The sequence below is a fragment of the Ornithorhynchus anatinus genome, chromosome 2 (genome assembly GCF_004115215.2).
Source record: "Ornithorhynchus anatinus isolate Pmale09 chromosome 2, mOrnAna1.pri.v4, whole genome shotgun sequence".
Taxonomy (NCBI): Eukaryota; Metazoa; Chordata; class Mammalia; order Monotremata; family Ornithorhynchidae; genus Ornithorhynchus; species Ornithorhynchus anatinus.
The window spans coordinates 11,026,191-11,049,582 of NC_041729.1; the positions used below are offsets into that span (position 1 = coordinate 11,026,191).

At 42.0% G+C, this 23,392-nt stretch overlaps 1 protein-coding gene across 2 annotated transcripts in view; it reads right to left on the minus strand.

Moving 5' to 3' along the window:
- The window catches only part of ADGRD1 (adhesion G protein-coupled receptor D1), a 367,284-nt gene that overhangs the window by 76,013 nt on the left and 267,879 nt on the right, over positions 1-23,392 (minus strand). For both annotated transcript variants that reach the window (XM_029058449.2, XM_029058448.2), the window contains one exon: positions 1,635-1,701. In XM_029058449.2, coding sequence (XP_028914282.1) covers positions 1,635-1,701 — 67 coding nt within the window. The remainder of the gene's footprint in view (positions 1-1,634; positions 1,702-23,392) is intronic.

Here is a 23,392-nt window from a genome sequence, read left to right on the forward strand (position 1 = left end):
ACTCCCCTTCTTAAACAACTCCAGTGGTTGCCTATCGACCTCCGCTCCAAACAAAAACTCCTCACTCTAGGCTTCAAGGCTCTCCATCACCTTGCCCCTTCCTACCTCTCCTCCCTTCTCTCTTTCTACCGCCCACCCCGCACGCTCCGCTCCTCTGCCGCCCACCTCCTCACCGTCCCTCGGTCTCGCCTATCCCGCCATCGACCCCTGGGTCACGTCCTCCCGCGGTCCTGGAACGCCCTCCCTCCTCACCTCCGCCAAACTGATTCTCTTTCCCTCTTCAAAACCTTACTTAAAAATCACCTCCTCCAAGAGGCGTTCCCAGATTGAGCTCCTCTTCCCCCTCTACTCCCTCTGCCATCCCCCCTTTACCTCTCCGCAGCTTAAGCCTCATTTTCCCCTTTTCCCTCTGCTCCTCCACCTCTCCCTTCCCATCCCCACAGCACTGTACTCGTCCGCTCAACTGTATATATTTTCGTTACCCTATTTATTTTGTTAATGAATTGTACATCGCCTTGATTCTATTTAGTTGCCATTGTTTTTACGAGATGTTCTTCCCCTTGACGCTGTTTAGTGCCATTGTTCTTGTCTGTCCGTCTCCCCCGATTAGACTGTAAGCCCGTCAAACGGCAGGGACGGTCTCTATCTGTTGCTGACTTGTTCATCCCAAGCGCTTAGTACAGTGCTCTGCACATAGTAAGCGCTCAATAAATACTCTTGAATGAATGAATGAATGAATATCCTCTATAAACATACCCCCACTCAACATTAGGGCCTAGGCAATCTGGCCTCACTATTTCACAGCAGAGAGTAAAGCAGAGAATTGGGCCCTCCCCAAAGAGAATAACAGTGATGGCATACCCCTTCCCTGCATAAGCCCTTTTTTCCTTTTTTCCACTCTCTTCTGCATCACCCTGACTTGCTCCCTTTTTATATTCCCTCCTTCCAGCTCCACAGTACTTACATATACATCTGCAATTTATTTATTTATATTAATGTCTGCCTTCCCCTCTAGACTGTAAGCTTGTTATGGGCAGGAAAGCTGTTTTATTGTATTCTCCCAAGCATGTAGTACAGTGCTCTGCACACAGTAAATGCTCAATAAATATGATTGACTGACTGACTTACTAAGTGCAAACACTCTCCTAAGCACTGAGGTTTATACAAGATACTCAGATGGGACACAGTCCCTATCTCATACAGGGTTCATAGTCAAAGAGGAAGGAAGACCTAGTATTTTATCCCCATTTGGCAGATCAGGAAAATGAGGCACAGAGAAGTGAAGTGATTTGTCCAAGGTCATGCAGCAGGCAAGTGATGAATAGGGGATTAGAAACTAGATCCACTGATTCCAAATCCTGTGTTCTTTCCACTAGGCCCGCTCCCTCTCAGTATAGGTGGGGAGAGAGGGGTGCCATGAAGAAGTCACGGTCCAGAAGTGGAATTATTTCCCCACTGATAGTGGGTAGTTCAGGGAGGGCGGCATCACTTCCTTCATAGACCCATTTTGTGTCTGTTTATTGCTACACTGTACTCTCTCAAGCACTTAGTACAGTGCTTTGCACAGAGTAAGCACTCTATAAATACGATTGAATGAATGAATAAATGAGGAGATAAACTTTCTTCCTACTTACTTGTCACTTTCCCCATAACTGTCCATGGCTGAAGATACAGAGATGATGCATATGAGCAGCGGGGAGCCTGCAATAAAATCAAAGTAAAAAGGATGGTTAACAGCAAAAAAAATCCCCCTCTAGTGAGATATCCCATCAGGGCCTGAGTAGCTTCAGGAAGAAATTGCTGCATAAAAGCAAAGGGTGAAAACACCCAATCCTGAGGAGCTAAAACTATAAATCTGTCTGTGCAGCGTGTTTTGAGATGAGAGCCTGGAAGGGATAACGAAGTCAGGGTGTAGATGATCAGAACTCATCACCATATGTGCTTTAGAACCAAGTCTCCTGTCACTCACCCTTCAACTCTGATGGTACCAAGTCAATATAGGCTGGGGCAGTGGTGGGGAAAGGTGGATTTCAATCTCATACCAGTGGCCAGTTTCTCAAAGCAACCAATTGGTTACTTTCATTTTCATAAGTCAGGCGTGACCTGCAATGTGAGCTCCACCTCTATTAGCCTCATTATTCCCATTTTAGAATTATCCATTCTTTTTCTCTCTCCTCAGTCTTCTGACAGACAATCATTTTTGATGGTGCAGTCCAGCCGGAAGACTCTCGGTATTATGAGAAAAATGAATGCTTCGCAACCAGAGCTATCCTTCACCTCCCATTTTATGGAAGACAATCACTGGGAGTTAGGAGAATGGGTTCTAATCCTGGTTCAATCAATCAATCATCTACAATTATTGAGCACTTACTGTGCATAGAGTACTGCCCTGAGCACTTGGGAGAGGGCAGTATAACAGAAGAGGTAGACATGTTCCCTGCCCAAAGTGAGCTTGCACGGAATAATAATTGTGATATTTGTTAAGTGCTAAGCAATGTAGTAAGCTCTGGGGTAGATACAGAATATTCTGGTCCCTCATGGGGCTCACAGACTAAGTAGGAGGGAGTACAGGTATTGAATCTCTATTTTGCAGATGAGGGAACTGAGGCACAGAGACACTACATGACTTTCCCAAGATCACACAGCAGGTTAGTGGCAGATTCAGGATCAGAACTCAGGTCCTCTGACTCCCAGACCCATAGTTTTTCCATTGCCCCACCCCTTCTGAGTGACCTTGGGCAAGTCATTATTTTAGTCTGTGCCTCATTTTCCTCAATTGCAAAATAGAGTTATAACCAATCTGTCAATGACATGCAATGAGCACTCTGTGCAGACAATTGTACCAAGCACTTGGGAAAGTACTAAATAATATGGAGTTGGTAGACACAATTCCAGTCCACAAGAAACTTACTGTCTACAGGGGGCAACAGGCATTAAAATCCATTACAGATAGGACAAATGTCCGAGTGTAAAGATATGTACATAACTATGAGCTCGTTGTGGGCAGGAATGTGTCTGTTATACCGTACTCTCCCAAGCACTTAGTAAAGTGCTTTGCACAAAGTAACGCTCAGTAAATATGATTAAGGATTGTGGGTGAGGTGTGTATCAAATGTTGAAGGGATGCAGATCCAAATGTACCAGTGACATAAAGGGAATGGAAATAAAGGCTTTCTCAGGGATGATCTCTTGTAAGAAATTTGGTTTTAGGAAGAGTGGTGGAATGTTAGATGTGAAGGAGGAGGGAGTACTCAAGTGTTTAGTACAGTGCTCTGCACAAAGTACATGCTTCATGAATATCATTGATTGATTGATAGGGAGGACATGGGCACAGGGTTGGCGGTGGGATAGTTGAAATAGAGGTACAGAGGGTAAGTTGGTGTTTAGAGGAGTTAACTGTGAATGTGGGATTGTGGTAGGAGATCAGTGAGGTAAGGAAGGAGGAGGAGAACTGATTGAGTGCTTAAAAGCCTATGGTAAGGAATTTCTTCTTCATGTGGAGCTGGATGGGCCACCACTGGAGGTTCTTGAGGACTATAGAGATAAGGGTTGAACTTCTTTATTAAAAAAAAAAAATGATCCAGGCAACAGAGGAAAGTATAGCTTGGAGTGGGAAGTGAAAGGAGGCAGGCAAGTCAGGGAGGAGACCAATGCAGCAGTCACGGTGGGATAGGATAAGGATCAGTATGGTAGTAATTTTAATGAAGAGGAAAAAGTGGATTTCTAGGGATGTTCTGAAGGTAGAGCTGATGGGAATTGTTGACAGATCATACTCCCTGTTAGATTGATTGGATTCCCTATGTGAGACAGGAACTCTGTCCAAACCGATTGCTTTGAACCCACCCCCAGCTCTAAACACGATGTAAGTACATAATAAATGGCACTACAATAACAAGTAAAGTCAGACCAAACAGAAGAATTTGAGTTTAAGAAGAGTCCATGAATTTAAAATGTCTATAAAACACAAACCTTTCTCTTGAACATTTGAAAGACTATCAAGCATTTTGGCCAATAACCCACTTGCACAATTGTAGGTAGTCTCCCCGCTCCCCAACCCCCTAAATTGTAAACTCCTTGGAGCAGGGATTATATCTACAGCATGGGTTTGGGAGTCAAAAGGTCATGGGTTCTAATACCGGCTACACCACTTGTCTGCAATGTGATTTGGGCATGTTGCTTCACTTCTCTGTGCCTCATTTACCTCATCTGTAAAATGGGAATGGAGACTTGTGAACCCCACATGGGAGGAGGACTGCGTCCAACTCGATTTGCTTGTATCCACTCCACTCTAGCACAGAGTAAGCACTTAACAAATATTATTATTATTATTATATCTATCTAGTATTCTATTTTACTCTCATAAGCATTTAGAACTGTGCTCACCATATAGAAAGTGCTCAATAAATATCATTGATTAATTGATTGTTTTCCTCATAATTTTTATGGATAATTTCCCTTCTCTCTGCCAGGCTCTCTTGTTTTCATTCACTCATTCATTCAGTCGTATTTCTTGAGTACTTACTGTGTGCAAAACAGTTTACTAAGCACTTGGGAGAGTACAATAAAACAACAAATTCCCTGCCCACAACAAGCTTACAGTCTAGAGGGGAAGATAGACATCAAAGTGAATCAATCAATCAATAAATTACAGATACATAAGTGCTGCGGTGCTGGGAGAGGGGATGAGCAAGTCAGGGTTTTCTTCATCTTGGCCTGAGAGGAGCCCAGAGAGAGGAATTTTCATTCCTTCAAAGTGGTCCATTTCATTTTCTGACCTAAGGGAATAGCAGTACCTTAAGGGGAGCACAATATGTGTTCTTCAATAAGGGAAGAGGTCTATCACAGGCTCTTCCTACTGCAGGTGGGCTGGCGATTTGGTGGCTGGCCCCTTGTGACTTAAGAACAGTTGGGTTGTTAGCGATTTCTTTCTAGCCTTATGAGCCTGGATCCTGTCTTTGTGTGTCAGGGAAAGAAGGAAGATAGGTTGCTAATGGCAACCAGGCTTTGAGACAGTTTGAGAAAACTGAAATTTTCTGTGGCTTTCAGTGACAGGGTGACTAACCCTGAAGCTAAGGGAAAGCTGCTCTGGCTCCAAAATGCACGCTTCTCAGGGCAGGTCTGCTGGAATTGACTAACATATAATTCTACATGAATTACAGGGTCTGCCTGTTTCATCCAGGCAACTGAGTCACTGAGTTTATCTCTCTTTCTGAGCAACTTGAATCTCCTCAAAAGACAAATCTAAATTAATCATCAATAAATGTGGTGCAGAGTATTGTACTAAACATTTGGAAGAATATAATAGAGTTGGCAGATACATTCCCCGATTGATCAATCAATCAATCAATCAATCATATTTACTGAGAGTTTCCTATGTTGCTTAACTTCTGGTAAATATCATGATGTTTGAAAATCTAGATTTTGAAATTTCACTTTGTACCCTGATGCAAAGAGCTTAGGCCTGGGAGACACGGGATCTGGGTTCTAATTCAGGTTCCAACACTTACCTGTTATGTGATCTTGGGCAAATCACCGAACTTCTCTGTATCTTAGGTTTTTCATCTGTTAAATGGGGATTAAATATCTGTTCTCCCTTCTACTTTGACAGTGGCCCTCATGTGGGATGGGAACCTGGTTATCTTGTATCTACCTTAGCACTTTGTACAGTGTTGGGCACTATTATTACTATAGTATTGTTATTATTAAGAATAAGAAAGGTTATTTTTCCCCTTTTCCGGTTCTTAGGCTTAGTTGATAAAGCATGGGCCTGGGAGCAAGAGGACCTGGATTCTAATCCCTGCTCAGCTACTAACTTGCTGTGCTATCTTTGACAGGTCATTTAAGTTCTCTGTGCCTCAGTTTCCTCAACTGCAGAAGGGGGATTCAATACCCTCCTTCTTAGACTGTGAGCTCCATGTGGGATAGGGACTGTATTTGGCCTGATTAACTTCTGTCCACTTAGAACAACTTAGAACAGTGCTTGACACATAGTAATTATTTAACAAATATCATACAAAAAAATCAAAATATGGGTGGAATTTTATGTTTTAATGAAACTGTGTCAGCTCCTCTTCAGACAGTTCTCCCCCAAAATTTACCTTCCAGAGGTGAATTTTAGTACAGAATAGTAATAGTAGAAGTAATAACATTTATCAAACATCCATAAACAGTTTACATTCTAATAGGGGTGACAAACATAAAAATATTTACAACTAGAGTAACTGAGTCCATTTGTACGTGGATGCATAGGAGGGTACAAAAACATTCATACATGCCAGAGTTGGCTGGAGGGATGATATAGTTCAATGTGCTGGGAGATTAACTAGGGAAGGCTATTGGAAGAGGTTCGATGTTCGAGCGGTTCGAATGTGGAGAGACCCGTGGTATGTCTGATGGTAACTGAATCAATCAACGGTATTTATTGAGTGCTTACTATGTGCATTCATTCATTCAACCGTATTTATTGAGCACTTACTGTGTGCAGAGCACAATACTAAGTGCTTGGGAGAGTCCAATACAAAGAGTTGGCAGAAACATTCCCAGCCCACCAGGACTAGAGGGGAATGAACAAATTGGGCCTCTCTACCCACTCCACACTTCAATCCTTGAAGTGATGTCCATTATGACGAATCTGATCAGATCAGCCTTATTATAGCAGGAATTGCAAAGTAGAGAGAGCTGTATGCTGGTAAAGACCCAGTCAACAGTATTATTTACTGAACACTCACTATATACAGACCACTGTACTGAGCATTTGGGAGAGTACAATGCAATAAAGTTGGCAGACATGATCCCTTCCCTTTGGGAGCTTACAGTCTAGTCAGGGAGACGGACATTAAAATACATTTCAGTAGACCTGGAGAAAAACAAAAATCGTCTCCCTCAGAAACGAGTACGAAAGTCCTAGCAGATGGCTCCTGTTTGCATCATTGCCACTACTTAACACAAACTTGAATGCAGTACCTCCTGACATTATCCAGCCTCCTTTATGGCCAAACATATAGATTGATATTCTGTCTGTCTGAAGCATAACTTAGACCCAGCAGAACACTTCTCTAACATGGGCCTCAGAAAGAGTTTACTTAAAAGCCATCCTGTCCAAACTCTAGAGTTACAGAAAAGTCTTTGCTGTCATTTTGTTTATTCATTTTCCTATTTCCTACACAGTGGATGAAGGCAATCAGCTTGGCCTTAATCTCCAGGAAATAATTTGTCTTAATGGCAAACTTCCCTGATTTGATGATCCATGACCAGACAACTAGAAAATCCCAGCACAGGGCCCAGAGCTTGTGTGATTCTCCAGGCATGGTAGTGATTATGGAACTTGCCCAACTTGGCTTATCTCTGTGTCTAAAAACACCTCCCAACAGCCAGAGATAAAACTTGATACTAGTTTTTTGAGCATACATGTTGACCTGCAGGGACAAGGGCAGTTCTTGAATCAATTGACTTCTCGTTGTGCAGATATGCAAAACTATCAAGCCTCGGTGTCTTTGCTGCTGATAAGCAGAATTCTGATGGCCAAAAAGTCTGGCATCTATAAGCCGGTACATCACATTTTTCCATTAGTAAGGCAACCTTTATTTAATTCAGAGAGGCATGAAACTGCAAGAACTGTAAGGGGGAGGGCTAAAGAGTGAAGTGATCACTTATTTTTTGCCATTTTTCTGATGCACATTTATGTTTGGCATTTGTTTTATCTCATGAGTAATTTGATTCTGGTAACGTGCATCTCCGGGTCTGACTTTCTCTGACAATTAACAGTGCACTTAATATCATCAGAGGATATTGACGAAGCAAGTATAGTCAGATAGTGCCATGACTGCCTTGTTAAACTGGCAACTCTCTCCATGGATAAATCATAACTATTGAATGGATTGTTATGTAAATTATAGCATGATTCAGCTAAGCATTTTTGCTTGGTCTTTGCTATACTGCCTCCTTTTTATGACCTCTGCAGCAACAGTAGGATTTACAGAACATATATGGGGTTGCAGAGGGCTATACCAGATGCTTGGGAGCTCGAAAGGCGGTGTAGCCTAATGGACTGAGCACAGGGCTGGGAGTCATAAGGTCTTTGGTTCTAATCCTGGCTGTGCCACTTGTCTGTCGTGTAACCTTGGACAAGTCACTTAACTTCTCTGTGCTTCAGTTACCCATCTGTAAAATAGGGGTTAACACTATGAGCCCCATGTGGGACACAGACTATATCCAACCTGATTAGTTGGTATCTACACCAGCACTTAGTACCATAAAAAACCAACAAACAAAATGGAAATAAAAGATGTCATCACTGCCTTCAAGAAGCTTTCAATCTAATGGGTCACGCAAGAAGGCCCAAGTTGCAGACATATGAGAGGTAAAAAATAATAATGGCTAGATAAAAATGATAAAAAGGAAAACAAATCATTAATGAAATGGATGAACAGGCATGTACAGAAGCAATTAATAATAATAATAATAATGTTGGTATTTGTTAAGCACTTACTATGTGCCGAGCACTGTTCTAAGCACTGGGGTAGACACAGGGGAATCAGGTTGTCCCACATGGGGCTCACAGTCTTCATCCCCATTTTACAGATGAGGTAACTGAGGCACCGAGAAGTTAAGTGACTTGCCCAAAATCACACAGCTGACAAATGGCCGAGCCGGGATTTGAACCCATGACCTCTGACTCCAAAGCCCATGCTCTTTCCACTGAGCCACGCTGCTTCTAGGAGGCTGAGGTAATATCCATATTACTAAAGGAATGTTTCTTGGAAGAGGAGGGTATTCCAGTTTCATTTTACTAGAACTCCATTCAGCCTCTATGCCTAGGGGAAGTTTAGTCACTCACAAATTTCAACTGGATTATTCATCACTTTTAAACTGTAATGCAGAAGAACATTAAAAATACTATTGGCAATATATATACAGATCCAGTCATCTGGATTACGAGATCACTTAAGTCTAAGCATGTAAACTGTTTTGAAGCCAAGTCTGAAGCCAAAAAATCAATTAATCAATTGATGGTATTTACTGAGCATCTATTAAGGGTAAAGTATTGTGCTAAGCGCATGGGAGAAGGAAAACACATGTTCCTTGCCCCCAAGGAGCTTAACAGTCTGATGAGGGAGACAGAAAAAATTGCCTGCAATGTGTAGAAGGATATTCATGGGAAGTTTTGAAAGTACAACTATATCAGGGGGCAATAATGTGTATTTACTATCTATATTACTAATATTCTAATCAATACTTTCATTTAATATTTAATCAAATGAAGAAGAAAATCCCTTCAAATTAAGACTCTGCTACTGTTAATTAAGCAAGTTAATATTTCCTAATACAGTAATTAGTGCCTCAAGATGCTTTGGAAAATATAAGAAAAAAAATCTTAGTGGAATAGGACAAAGGACAAATAGAATTTCTTTGGCTGTAAATCCCATAGTAAGTACAGATTGATTGGAATAAACTCCTTTATTTATTTCTATAGATACAATACCTTGAAGCAGAAATGGTTGTTCTTTGTCTTTACTATTACCTGATATAAATAATTACTGTGGCATTTTTTAAATGCTGAGCCATGCACTGTATTAAGCATGGGGTTGAGGCTATATAAACAGATCAGACATTGTCCAGTTCTCCCATGTGGCTCATGGTCTAAATGAGGGAAAACAGGTATTTTAAGCCCATTTTACAGATAAGAAAACTGAGGCCCAGAGATCACAAGTGACTTGCTCAGGATCCCACAGCACCTAGTATAGCCTTCTGTCTCAGAATGGCAGTTCTCACAGGCTAGATTTGTTTTAGGTATGCTTTCCCCATCTTCCCATTCCACGCGCTGGAGGCCTCCAAAGTGTTCCACCACGTGCCGTTAAACTTGTCTATAATATCCTGCCCTGGCCAATGAATCCTGTCAATCTTATATCTATTCCTCCAAGATTCAGACTTCTACATCATCTCATGTTGGGAGAGGAGTGTTGATTGAAATATTTCATTGAACTACCAAGGCTACATCTCAGCCCCTATTCTCAGCCTCTGGCATCTATTTCCTTTCTTCACATAACACACACCATTTTAAATCAGCCTTGATTCTTCTGGCTACCACTGTGCTGAAACTCTCATCTACCTTCTAAGCTGAGGACCTCATCTGCTACCTCCTGGCCTCTACCACTTTCCTCTAGTTCAATCCTGCGTTGTGCAGAATTGTACAGTTAGATTGTAATCTCCTTGAAGGTGGGGATTGTCTCTTTAGTCATTCAATTGTATTTATTTATTATTAAATATTTGTTTAATATTTAGTTTAATATTATTATGAAATACATATTATTTATTTATTTATTCAATCTTATTTATTTATTTATCTGCTTACTCTGTGCCGAGCTGTATCTTTAATATCTATTGTACTGAGAAGCGGTGTGGTCTAGTGGAAAGAGCTGGACCTGGGAACCAGAGGACCTGGGTTCTAATCTTGGATCCGTCATTTGTCTGCTGTGTGACTTCTTTGTACCTCAGTTTCCTCTTTTGTAGAAGGAGGATTGGACTCTTGTTCTCCTTCCCAGTTAGGCTGGGAGCCCTAAGTGGGACAGGGGCAGTATCTAACCTTGCTTTCTTGTATCTACCCCAGCTTTTAGTATGGTCCTTGATATAGAGTAAGCACCTAAGAAATAACACAATTCTTAATTTTACTCCTCTAAGCACTGAGTGCAGTCTCTGCACAGAGCAGGCATTCAGCAAATACCACTGACTAAGTGACTGTAAGAAAGAGGGAATAAATGGCAGGAGAAAGATTTCTAGAATCAACAGAAAGAGCATGGGCTTGGGCATCAGAGGACTTGGGTTCAAATCCCGGCTCTGCCATTTTTCTGCTGGGTGACCTTGGGCAAGTCACTTAACTTCTCTATGCCTCAGTTTCCTCATCTGTAAAATGGGGAATAAGATTGTGAACTCCATGTGGGACAGGGACTGTGTCCAAACTGATTATCTTATATCTAGTCTAACATTTAGTACAGTGCTTGGCACATAGTAAGTGCTTAACAAATGCCATTATTACTAGAACCATCAGGGATCACCCTAAGCTTTGGACTCCCTTTATTTCTTAGCACATCAACTCTAAAACCACTAAAACTCTAAAACCATGGGAAGCAGCGTGGCTCAGTGGAAAGAGGCTGGGCTTGGGAGTCAGAGGTCATGGGTTCGAATTCTGGATCTGTCAGTTGTCAGCTGTGTGACTGTGTCACTTCACTTCTCTGGGCCTCAGTTACCTCATCTGTAAAATGGGGATTAAGACTATGAGCCTCATGTGGGACAACCTGATTACCCTGTATACCCCAGCGCTTAAAACAGTGCTCTGCACATAGTAAGCGCTTAACAAATACCAATATTAAAACATAAAAAGAGCCTAAAGGGCAAATAAGACATAATTGAGAAGGAATGCGGCCTAGTAGATAGACCCCCGACCAGGGAGTCAGAAGGACCTGAGTTCTAATTGCAACTCCATTACGTCTCTGTTCTGTGACCTTGGGCAAGTCACAACTTCTTTGTGACTCAGTTACCTCATCTGTCAAATAGGGATTAAGACTATAGCCCCCATGTGGCACAGGGGATGTGTCCAACCTGATTAACTTGTATCTACCTCAGCACCGAGTAGAGCCTGGCACATAGTAAGTGCTTAACAAATACCATAAACAATGAATAATTGCAATCATTTAGAATCTACTGAGCAGTCAACAGTATTATGAAGAATAATCTAATCACATGATTAAGAAAATTAGTTTTCCAAAATGCCATCTTATACTTTACTCCTATAAGGTACTCAGGCTTTCTCTGAGCCCAGTGCCCCAATTCCAGTGGTAGTCAGGCTTAAGAGAAAAAGAAAACAAGAACATGAACTTTTCAAAGCCAATGATGACCCACTTGCTGCATTATTACCAAGAAAAGTTTGGCTACAGCAGATCGCTTTTTCCTGGAAGCTGTTGAGTTTTGTGTGACGGTTTTCCTTGCAGTGTGATACTGAAAAGAGTAGAGAAACTCTAAGAATCAAAGACTCAAGTTTAGGTTGAACTGTCATGTCTATCCTCCCTCAAATCAATTATATTTATTGAGTGCCCTCAGTGTACAGAGTACTGTATTAAGCGCTTGGAATTAGCCCCATACAAAAGTTAATTTGAAACTGAGCAAAACATATTTTCTCCTCAAACAACCCTACCTTTTTCAAAATCAGTATTATTTCTAGAATAGTTCTGAGAATCATTTCAAAAGTCCCAGTTCGAGGTGGAAAAAGGGAAAGGTATGGTCAAATACAAAACCCTTACATTGAGGGGAATAATAAGACTTCATCTTTCTCCCTTCCAGAAGTGCAAAATAATGGAGAACATCTTTTGTTAAGGGTGGTTGATTACCTTTTTGTTCCTCAGAATCACCCAAGCACATGAGTATTTTTCTGAGAAAAACAGGAGGCATGATTTCATTCTACTTATGCTCAATCATATTGTGTATAATTTTCCAATTCTAAAGGAGCAGACACAGCTTCATCTAACAAAACTGGGGTGCCCCTCCCCAAAATAACCCCATCACCGAGACAGGAATATTCCTGGCACTGACTGTCTCCATAGCAGAATCATCTGTCCAGAGAAGTGCTCGATGCTATGACTGCATTCTACTGAAGATACACAGGGAAGCAGCGTGGCTCAGTGGAAAGAGCATGGTCTTGGGAGTCAGAGGTCATGGGTTTGAATCCAGGCTCTGCCACTTGTCAGCTGTGTGACTGAGGGCAAGTCACTTAACTTCTCTGTGCCTCAGTTACCTCATCTGTAAAATGGGGATGAAGACTGTGAGCCTCACATGGGACAACCTGATTACTCTGTATCTACCCCAGTGCTTAGAACAGTGCTCTGCACATAGTAAGTGCTTAACAAATACCAACATATATATATATACATATCTATATATACATACATATATATATATATTATATATATATTTCTTTTTTTTACCTAACCTGCCATAGTCCCTAATCCTCATAGCAGGCCCGGCACTTCCACTTCTGTCTCAGTGGGTTGTAGAAAGGAGAAATTTCTAGAACTTGCTGGAAATAATAATAATAATAGTGTTATGAGCTTACTATGTGCCAAGCACAGCTTTAGACACCAGAGTAGATGCAAGATAATCAGATCAACCTAGACCGTGAGCTCCTTATGGGCAGGAAACAAGTCTGCTGATTGATGTATTGTACTCTCCCAAGTGTTTAGAACAGTGCTCTGCATATAGTAAGCACTAACTAAATACCCTTGACACTGACGATGATGATGAAAAGAGCTACACCCCCTCTGTGTGCAGAGCTCTTCACTAAGCACTTAGGAGAGTGAGTGCAAAAGAATAAGATATGATCCCTGTTCTCATGGATCTTATAGTTTTATTGAGGAGACATGCTGAAATAGATTACTGATAGGATTTGTGCCCTAAGATTTCATAAGTTGGTGATAATCTAATAATAATAACTGTGGGATATTTTTTAAGCACTTCCTATGAGCCAAGGACCATAATAAGGGCAGGGATAGATACATGATAATCAAGTTGTAGGTAGTCTCTGAATCACATAGGGCTCACAGTCTAAGCAGGAGGGAGAATGGTATTAAATCCCCATTCTATAGGGAGAAAACTGGGCACAGAGAAGTTAAGTAACCTGTCCCCTCCCACCCACTCCCACAGATCACATATCAGGGGAATGACAAAGTCAGGATTAAAGCCCAGGTCCTCTGATCCCAGGCCCATACTCTTTCCATGAGCCCACACTGCCTTCAGCTATTGACCTACAAAGCTCCAGAGGCTTTGTCCCCGAGTAGCCCGGCAGACATTAATACATTTTCCACACTCTGATAGGGTTGGGACTGTGTCTTCACAGTAGTTCTTGCTTCTTAGAGATTGAGGTGATGAACCAAAGTCATCACACCTCCCCCAGTTTTCCACATCCTCATAGCCCAACCTGGTCCTGCCTTGCTGAACTGCAGCTGGGAACAGTGGGCTAATCTCTCTCTAGAGAGCTGATTAAGAAAGATGGCATTGTCAGAGCTGATTTCACAGAGTGGATTTCAACTAACTATCCCAATGGTTGAAAAACACAGAAATGGTTCTGCCTCCCTGTCACCCTTCTGGCTAACGTCCCTTAAACGTTCAGTGTTCGTCTCCTGGGGTCTGGGTGCGTCACGCAGTGGCTGATAAATATTTTCTGGCCCATTCTCCATCACCACTCAGTGATTACAGGAGGTGAGCGGTAGCAGAATGGACTCTGAAGTTTCTGCCAGGGTTCATCAAGTGACAAACAATCTAAGATACACTTGGCTACTCAAATTATTGCAAGAATTTTCTGCCACCACTTCAACCGTGACACGATGTCAAACGTGATTAAGAAAAGCCAACAGCCAGTTCAGATGTAGGGCTCTCAGAACACACTCCAAAACTCTTCCATCTGGACAGGCAGTAAAAGATGGATATTCCTTGGAAGGATTTTACTCACCTGAATTAGTACATAGATGTCTGTCAGCCCATTATTTAAGGTAAACATAAATATAAAAAGGGAACCTTCAAAACCACCAAAGTGGGTAAAAATTATTTTTCTCTTCCAAGATCCTTTGGTTCTCCCTATAATTCATTTTAATGACTGTCTCCCCCACTAGATGATAAACTCCTTGAGGGCAGGGTTCATGCCTACCATCCCTGTTTGACTTTCCCAGGAACTTAGTAGAGTGCTCATTTGTCTTCATCTCTCTGTAAGGAGTGAGAGAAGGAAATTTTCTTCCCCATTTAGTACATGGAAAAACTGAGGAAAGAGAGATTGAATAACTGCCCCGAATCACATCTACAATTTACTCAAACATAGCCTTCCATCTTCAACCCAGTGTATCGTTCCCTACACCCTTGTTTCTCTCTAGGCATCACCAGGCACATTACAATAACCTAATCCAAGAATTAAAATGTGCAAAAACAGATCAATTTTTGAGACTGTACACCCAGTCAGTGCATCTATGAAAATACTTTTCTCTCAGGAGCTTCTGAAAATTCAGATTCACCTTGGAATGCTCTAGATTTGTTTTCAGATTCTTGTTGTCATTAGAAATTGGATAGAGAATTGGATTTTCATGCAGATCAGTTCCTCCCAAAGCCCACAGCCAACTGTAAACCAATTGGCATGAAGGATGCACTTCCATAAGTCTATAGAGAAATCAATAAGAAAAATGCTCAAGTCATTGTATACATCAGTTTAATCCACTGTTGCTTCCCATTATGATGCTATTTGTCTCTATAGAAATCTGGGGGAAAACCACTACCGAAGCCTGGGAGCTGTTTTCCTCGAGTTATAAGAATATACTACTATCTACAAATAAACATAGAGATGGTAATTTGGAAAGTCTCCAAAAGGAGCAAGGTTGAAATCTTAAAATGCTGCTAATGCTGGTCTGTGCTCATGGCTAATGGGTAGAGCACAGACCTGGGAGTCAGAAGGACCTGGATTCTAATCCCAGCTCTGCCACTTGTCTGCCATGTGACTTTTGGGCAAGTCACTTCGCTTCTCTGGCCTAACTGCCTCATCTATAAAATGGGGATTAAGATTGTGAGCCTCATGTGGACAAGGACTGTGTCCAACCCTGATTGCCTGATTGTATCTACCCAGCACCTAGTAACCAGTGCCTGAACATAGTAAACACTCAACAAACATCACTATTATCATTGTTATTATTTAATAATAATAGTTTTCATGAAAATAAAGAAAGTTAAGAAAAGAGGTTTAGAAACAAAGTAGTTTCCTATAGGAAATACACATCATTGCATTCTTAGAGATCCCCTTAAATGACCCAAATAATATTGTAAAGATTGTGATAAAAAAAACATGATAGCTACATGTTCAAATAGGAATACAATATGGGTAGCCATATATTATCCAATTTTAGATTCATATTATAGCATTTACTTAAGCACTTACTATGTGTTAAGTGTTGGGCTCGCTGCAATATAATCTCAGGTCAGACCAATCCTTTCACACAAGGTGCTCAGCTCACTGTCTAAAAGGGTAGGAAGAGCAGGAATCTTATCCCCATTTTACTGATGGGAAATCTTAAGGCTACAGAGAGGTTATGCTGACTTGCTTAAAGTCGTACAGCAGGCAAAGGGCAGACCTAGGACTAGAAACCAAGCCTCGTGACCTCCCAGCCCTGAGCTCTTTCCACTAGGAAACCTGGCTCCTTAAGGTGCCAGAATCGATCAGTCAATCATATTGATTGAATGCTTTCTGTGGACAGAGAACTGTACTAAGTGCTCAGGAGAATACAATGCAACAAGACTGGTAGAGACATTCCCTGCCCACAGTGAGCTTCCAGTCTAGTCGGGGAGACAGACATTAAAATAAATTATGGTTGTGTACATAAATGCTAGAGGAGGGAAGGAAGGTTAGCTATCAAGTGCTTAAATGGTACAGAGCTAAGTGCATAGGTAGTAATTTAGCAGTTATTAGGGGATTTAAGGATCATTTGAGTTGCAGACCAGCATTATACTGTACTCTCCCAAATGCTTACTTCACGGCTTGGTACACAGTAAGCGTTCAATAAGTACAATTGATTGACTGAAGGTGTACGCCTTTATTTTCTCTCTTAGAGACCATGAGAGTAAGAAGAGGTGGGAAGGAGGAAATTCAGGTCCTCCAGCACTCTAGGATACCAGCACTATGAGCCTAAGAATATGTATGAATATACAAATATTTAACTCTCAAAGCATTCTCTTCCACATCATTAGAAGTAAAATGGTGTTTAAGGTTAATAGTCTAGAGTTGGCATTATCTCCCCTAAATTGAAATGGGCTATAATCACTCTGCTCAGGTTAGCCAAAACACTTCCAAGGATCTGCTTAAACCAAGATAAGCTCTTCAGGGCATCTCAAAGTGAAAAAGCATAATTAAAACTCCTAAACTCTATTGTGAAAGGGCTAACAGAAAGGCACTCTGAAAATAGGGAGGGAAGGTAAGTGTTGAAGCTACAAAACCTGGTGGAACTGACCAGTTGAGTTAAATATATGAGGAGAATGGAAAGAGGATAGCCTAATGGGCCAATTCATCCAGCCCAGCACTGACTTAGTGTTTTAGATTATCTAAGAGTCTCCATTTTCTCCAGGGGATCGCACCCAAGAGCTGCAAACTTCCACTTAATTATTCTTGTTCAGTAGGCTCAGAAAAAGTAGAGAAAGACACAGAGAGAGAGCATTACCCCATCCCTTGCTATTGATCGACTATTTCTCTTTAAAGCTCAGTTTCAGTATAGCAGCCAGAATTTACTAAAGTCCAACTTTTATCCAATTTTCCAGCCCACCTGGGCTGACGGATAAAGAGTTTTCTCCCCCCTGTGAGAATCAGTAGTGAGTGGATTGGGAACGGGAGGAAGAAAGGATGAAGAGCTGGAGAGAATAAGTTCCATGCAAATTTCTTGTAATGAATGTAGCCAAATCAAAACTCTATTTCTAGAGAAGCAGAATGAAAGGCAACTTATTTCAATGGTGCACAAAATTTACAAGAAATGTCTTCATTGAAAAGCTATTGTTTGAAAAACAAGAGTCCTTAAGAATGAATTTCACTGAATATCCAAGTTTCCATAGACAAAATGAAAAGGAGAGTTGCGGACATTATCTGGAGAGAGCACAGGGCTGGGAGTCCGGACCTGGGTTCTAATCCCAGCTGGGCCACTTGCTTGTTGTGTGGCCTAGGGGAAATCACTTAACTTCTCTGTGCTTCAGTTTCCATCTGTAAAATGGGGATTCGATACCTGTTCTCCCACACTCTAGACAGTGAGCCCCACATGGGTCCAAAACTGATTCCAATCTGATTATCCTCTATCTACCCCAGTGCTTAGCACAGTGCATGACACATAGTAAGCCCTGAACAAACAGCCTGATTATTTTTATTATGAATACTAATGGTTTTGCCTTTTCAGGATTTCAGCCTGAATGATCTGCCTCCTCCACATTGGGTTGGATGGGCCAAGAATGTTGGCATTCTGCCCTACCACTGCTTCTCAAAAGCCTCTGTCTTTTCTCTATTTCTCCAAACCTACTGAACGAGAAGAGTTAAGATGAAAATCTTTCATGTGGTGTGGCCAATGGGGAATTAATGGCATTAATGGCAGAAGGAATGGTCTCCAACCACACCAATTAAACAGTCGATAATATTTATTGAGTACTTATCCTCTGCAGAGAATGCTACTCAGTCCTTGGGTGAGTACAGAACAGTTGATCTATTTTCCAAATACTTTCCAAATATTTTCCAGTGATAGTGTCTGAAGGAAAAGGATCCTCACCAGCTTAGAGTGTAAGCTTCTAGTGGACAGAGACCTTGACCCTTCTTTATTCCATACGACCCAAGCAACCTAGTAATAATAATATTCGTATTTGTTAAGTGCTTACTCTGTGCAGAGCACTGTTCTAAGCGCTGGGGGAGATACAGGGTAATCAGGTCATCCCATGTGAGGCTCACAGTTAATCCCCATTTTACAGATGAGGTATTGAGGCACAGAGAAGTTAAGTGACTTGCCAAGTCACACACCTGACAAGTGGCAGAGCCAGGAGTCGAACCATGACCTCTGACTCCGAAGCCCAGGCTCTTCCACTGAGCCACGCCGCTTAGTCTCTTCACTAGTGGTGCTCAATAAATTGCACTACTAATATTCATTCATTTCAATCATATTATTTGCACTAACTGTGTGCAGAGCACTGTACTAAGCACTTGGAACTACAGTACAGCAATAAAGAGAGACAATCCCTGCCCACATTCGAGCTTACAGTCTAGCGAGGATCGGTAGAGTCAGGGGGGATAGGAGTATTGAGAGGGACCCCAGCGTTCTAATACTGGTTACTAACACTAGCCTGCTGTGTTTCTTTGGGAAATCATTTAACTTCTCTGTGCCTCAGTTACATGATCTTGAAATGGGATTGATACTATGAGCCCCACGTGAGACATGGACCGTGTCCAACCTGATTAGCTTGTATCTAGCCCAGGGCTGATAATAATAATAATAATAGTAACAATAATAATTCTGGTATTAAGTACCTACTACATGCCAAGCACAGTACTAAGCATTGGGGTAGGTACCAGATGATTCAGTCGGACACAGTTCTCATCCCACATGGGGCTCACAGTCTAATGGGTAGAGAAAAAAGGGACTTAATCCCCATTTTACATGAGACGATACTGAGGCTCAGAGAAGTTAAGTAACTTGCCCAAGGGTATCCAGCAGGCAGGCAGGTATCAGCATCTGAATTAGTACCCAGGTCCCCTGACTCCCAGGTGCATGCTTACAACCAATTGATCGATCAATCATAGTTATTGAGTGCTTACTGGGTGCAGAGCACTGACTGTACTGTGCCTGGGAGAGTACAATATCACAGAGTTAGTAGACATGTTCCCCACCTACAATAAGCTTACAAGGCTAGAGAAGCAGCACGGCACAGTAGATAGAGCATGGGCCTGGGAGTCAGAAGGTCATGGATTCTAATCCCAGTTCCGCCACTTGTCTGTTGTGTGACCTTGGGCAAGGTCAACTTCGCTTCTCTGGGCCTCCGTTCCCTCATCTGTAAAATGGGGATTGAGACTGAGAGCCCCATGTCGGGACAGAGATTTGGGTCCAACCCAATTAGCTTGGTATCCACCCCAGGGCTTAGTACAATACTGGCACATAGTAAGCATTTAACAAATACCATAATTATTCATTATTTAGGCCACTAACCTACGTGTGTATGTCTGATATCTGCATCTTGCCTGTGTGTCTGTCTTAGTGATTTACAACCATACCCACTACCTGCTCTCCTTCTATGTTCTTGATCTCTCCCTTCTTCTCTCCTTGTCCTCCTATTTCTGTTCCCCTCTCTGGCCCTCTTAAGTTTTCCTCTCTATCTCTTCAATTTTCTTTCTCACTCCTCCCTTAGTTTCTTCTCTTCCTCTCCCTTTTTTCTCCTCCCCTCCCTATCTCCTTCTCCCTCTCTCTTGTTGGCCCCTCAGTGCCTTTTTGGCCACCCTCCAAAGGTGGTCTCATTTTTTTGTGCTTACAAAACTATGGACCCCTAAGTCCCAAAAGGCAATTAAATAGCATCAGGATCATGGCAAAGGGATGCAAAATTATCCCAGCCTCTCATTAGATTACTTAGTTGCTACTCAAAATACCATTAATCGAAGATGAAATTGATTGGCTTCAGCAACCAATTAAATTGCTACTTTTCCAACCTGAGTTGTTGTCACAGGATCCTGTTAAATCTAGAGAACAAATGTGAACATAAAACCACAGAATTATGGTGTGGAGCAAGAGCAGTTTGAATGACATGTCGGCCACCCTGCATCAAAGAACTGAGCATCTTTCTTACTTTGAAGCATTTTCAGCCAAATCAATTCTCACCTACCCTCAGAACCTCTCTTTCTGACCCTCCTCAATGTGAGACATGCAAGCCGGTGCCTTATCGGATTGAAGTTGAGAAAGGATACCCACTGCGAGCTACATACTCTTTTTTTCTCAAGAAGAGGACTAGAGATCATCATTATCTTGGGAAAAAGCTGACCAAAATCAAGATTTTGTTTTTTATAAAAAGGAGGAGAAAAGAAAGAAATGATGAACAGAACAGAAAGGTCACCCTGGATGATATAAATGAAGCAGTGGTGGGAATGCATGGAATGACGGGCACTCTCAGCTTCACAGCCTCCAATGTTCCAGCCATATTCAATATTCCGATTAGGACAGCAGTAAGCCTGGGGTTACTTTAATATTTGGTTTGGATTCAAACTTTTTAATTAATCCTTGGAGAAAGGCTAATTAATGTTAAAACATTTTCCAAAATAGCCCAGAATGAGTGCATACAGTTTTCCTTTTGATATCTTTTTCAATTTGTCCAAAATAAATGGATCCTTGTTGAGCACTGCTTCCAAGCACACTGACCAAGATCAACAAGCTACCCTTTGTTCAGAGGAAAAGTGCTTTCAGTCAGGTAAGCACAGAAAATGATTGCATCTCTCTCTCCCTTTTTCCTCTCTTCAAAGATTATATTCAGAGTCCACATTGGAAAATTAAGCACATTTTTTCAGCCGTGGGTTGCAATCCAATTTCATGTCTTTGTGATCGATAATAACATTACTTGGCCCTTCGCTGGGCTTTTAGGCAAAATCTTAAAGCAATTGACAAGCTTCATGCATTCCCTAAGGAGAACCTCTGTGGCTGAGTCAACCTAGGGAACCCTAGAGAGAGCTAGACTGTAAGCTTGATGAGGGCAGGAAACGTGTCTGTTGCAATGTACTCTCCCAAGCATTTAGCACAGTGCTCAGCTTGCAGTAAACACTCAGTAAGTACCACTAATAGATGTGTGCAGGTAGAAGTATAATGAAGCATTGCATAGATAACATAGGTTCTAATCCCGACTCCGCCACTTTTCACCTGTGTGACTTTGGGCAAATCACTTCACTTCTCTGGGCCTCAGTTACCTCATCCTTCAAATAGGGATTAAGACTATGAGCCCGACGTGGGACAACCTGATAACCTTGTATCGATCGCAGCGCTTAGAACAGAGCTCGGCACATAGTAAGCACTTAACAAATACCATCATTATTATAAGGGAAGCAGTATGGCCTAGTGGAAAGAGCACGGGCCCAGGAGACCAAAGAGCTAGGTTCTAATCCTGGCTCCACCATGTGTTTGCTGTGTGACTTTGGGCAAGTTACTTAATTTCTCTGGCCTTTAGTTTCCTCATCTGTTAAATGTGGATTCAATTCTTGTTTTCCCTCCAACTTAGCCTGTGAATCCCATGTAGGGCAGGAACTACATGTGACCTGGTTATCTTGTATCTACTCCAGTGCTTAGTACAGAACATAGTAAGTTCTTGGCAAATACCACAGTCATTATAATTATCATCATCATTATTATCATTATTATCATCACTCATCATGACTACTAAGAATACTGGATACGGCTGTACTTCAGCCTGCGGGTAGTATGCCACTTTAGAAAGTCCTTAGAAAGACATGTCATCTCCTCCTCAAAAATCTCCAGTGGTTGCCTATCAACCTCGTGTATCAAACAAAACTCCTCACTCTGGCATGCTCAAAAGCTCTCCATCACCTTGCCCCCTCTTACGTCACCTCCTTCTTCTCCTTACTCACACTCCAAATACTGAACATTCTCTCTCTTCTGGTTTTCCTAACCTTTTTTGGGGGGGGGTCCAAGTGAGCCTCGCCTCACTCTCACCTGTCCCACCATCAACCCCTGGGGCCCACATCGCCCACCTCTGACTGGAATGCCTTTCCCTCCTCAAATTGACGCCAAACAAACCTATTTCCTCCCTTCAAAGCCCTCTGAAGGCTCATCTTACTACCAAAGAGGCCTGCCCAGGACTAAGCCCCCCTTTTCTTTCTGCTCTTCCCCTCCCCTCTGTGCGTCACCCCGACTCATCTTCTTGCTCTACATCCTCTCCCCACACCACATGCCCACTTGTGTATATATGTACGTATCATAATTCTATTTCATTTGTTTTGCACGTGTAATAACTCTACAATTCTACTTATGAAATATTGATGCCTGTTTCCTTGTTTAAATGTGTATAGATCTATTATTCTATTTATTTATATTGATGCCTGTTTACTTGTTTTGATGTCTGTCTTCCCCTTCTAGACTGTAAGTCTGGTTTGGGCAGGGATTGTCTCTCTTTATTGCTGTATTGAACTTTCCTAGCACTTAGTACAGTGATCTGCACACAGTAAGGGCTCAATAAATAATAATAATAATGTTGGTATTTGTTAAGTGCTTACTATGTGCAGAGCACTGTTCTAAGCACTGGGGTAGACACAAGGGAATCAGGTTGTCCCACGTGGGGCTCACAGTCTTCATCCCCATTTTACAGATGAGGTAACTGAGGCACAGAGAAGTGAAGTGACTTGCCCACAGTCACACAGCTGACAAGTGGTGGATCCGGGATTCGAACCCATGACCTCTGGCTCCAAAGTCTGGGCTCTTTCCACTGAGCCACGCTGCTTCTCTAATAAATACTTATGGGTGAATGAATAAAATGAAAATCATTTCTACTAGGCAAAGGACTTTGGTAGAATTGTAACTATGGAAGATGCTAAAGAAGCAGTGTGGCCTAGTGGAAAAACAGCACCGGCATGGAAGTAAGAGGACCTGGGTCCTCATCCTGGCTCTGTCACTTATGTGTTTGAGTGTCCTTGGAAAGTCGCTTAATCTTGGCTGTGCCTCAGTCCCCTTGTTTATAAAATGGGGCTAAGGCACCTCTTCTCATTCCCTGTAGACTGTGAGCTGCCATGTAGGACAGAGACTGTCTTAATCTGGATGAACTAGAGAAGCAGCATGGTGTAATGGTAGAGCACAGGCCTGGGGGTCAGAAGGTA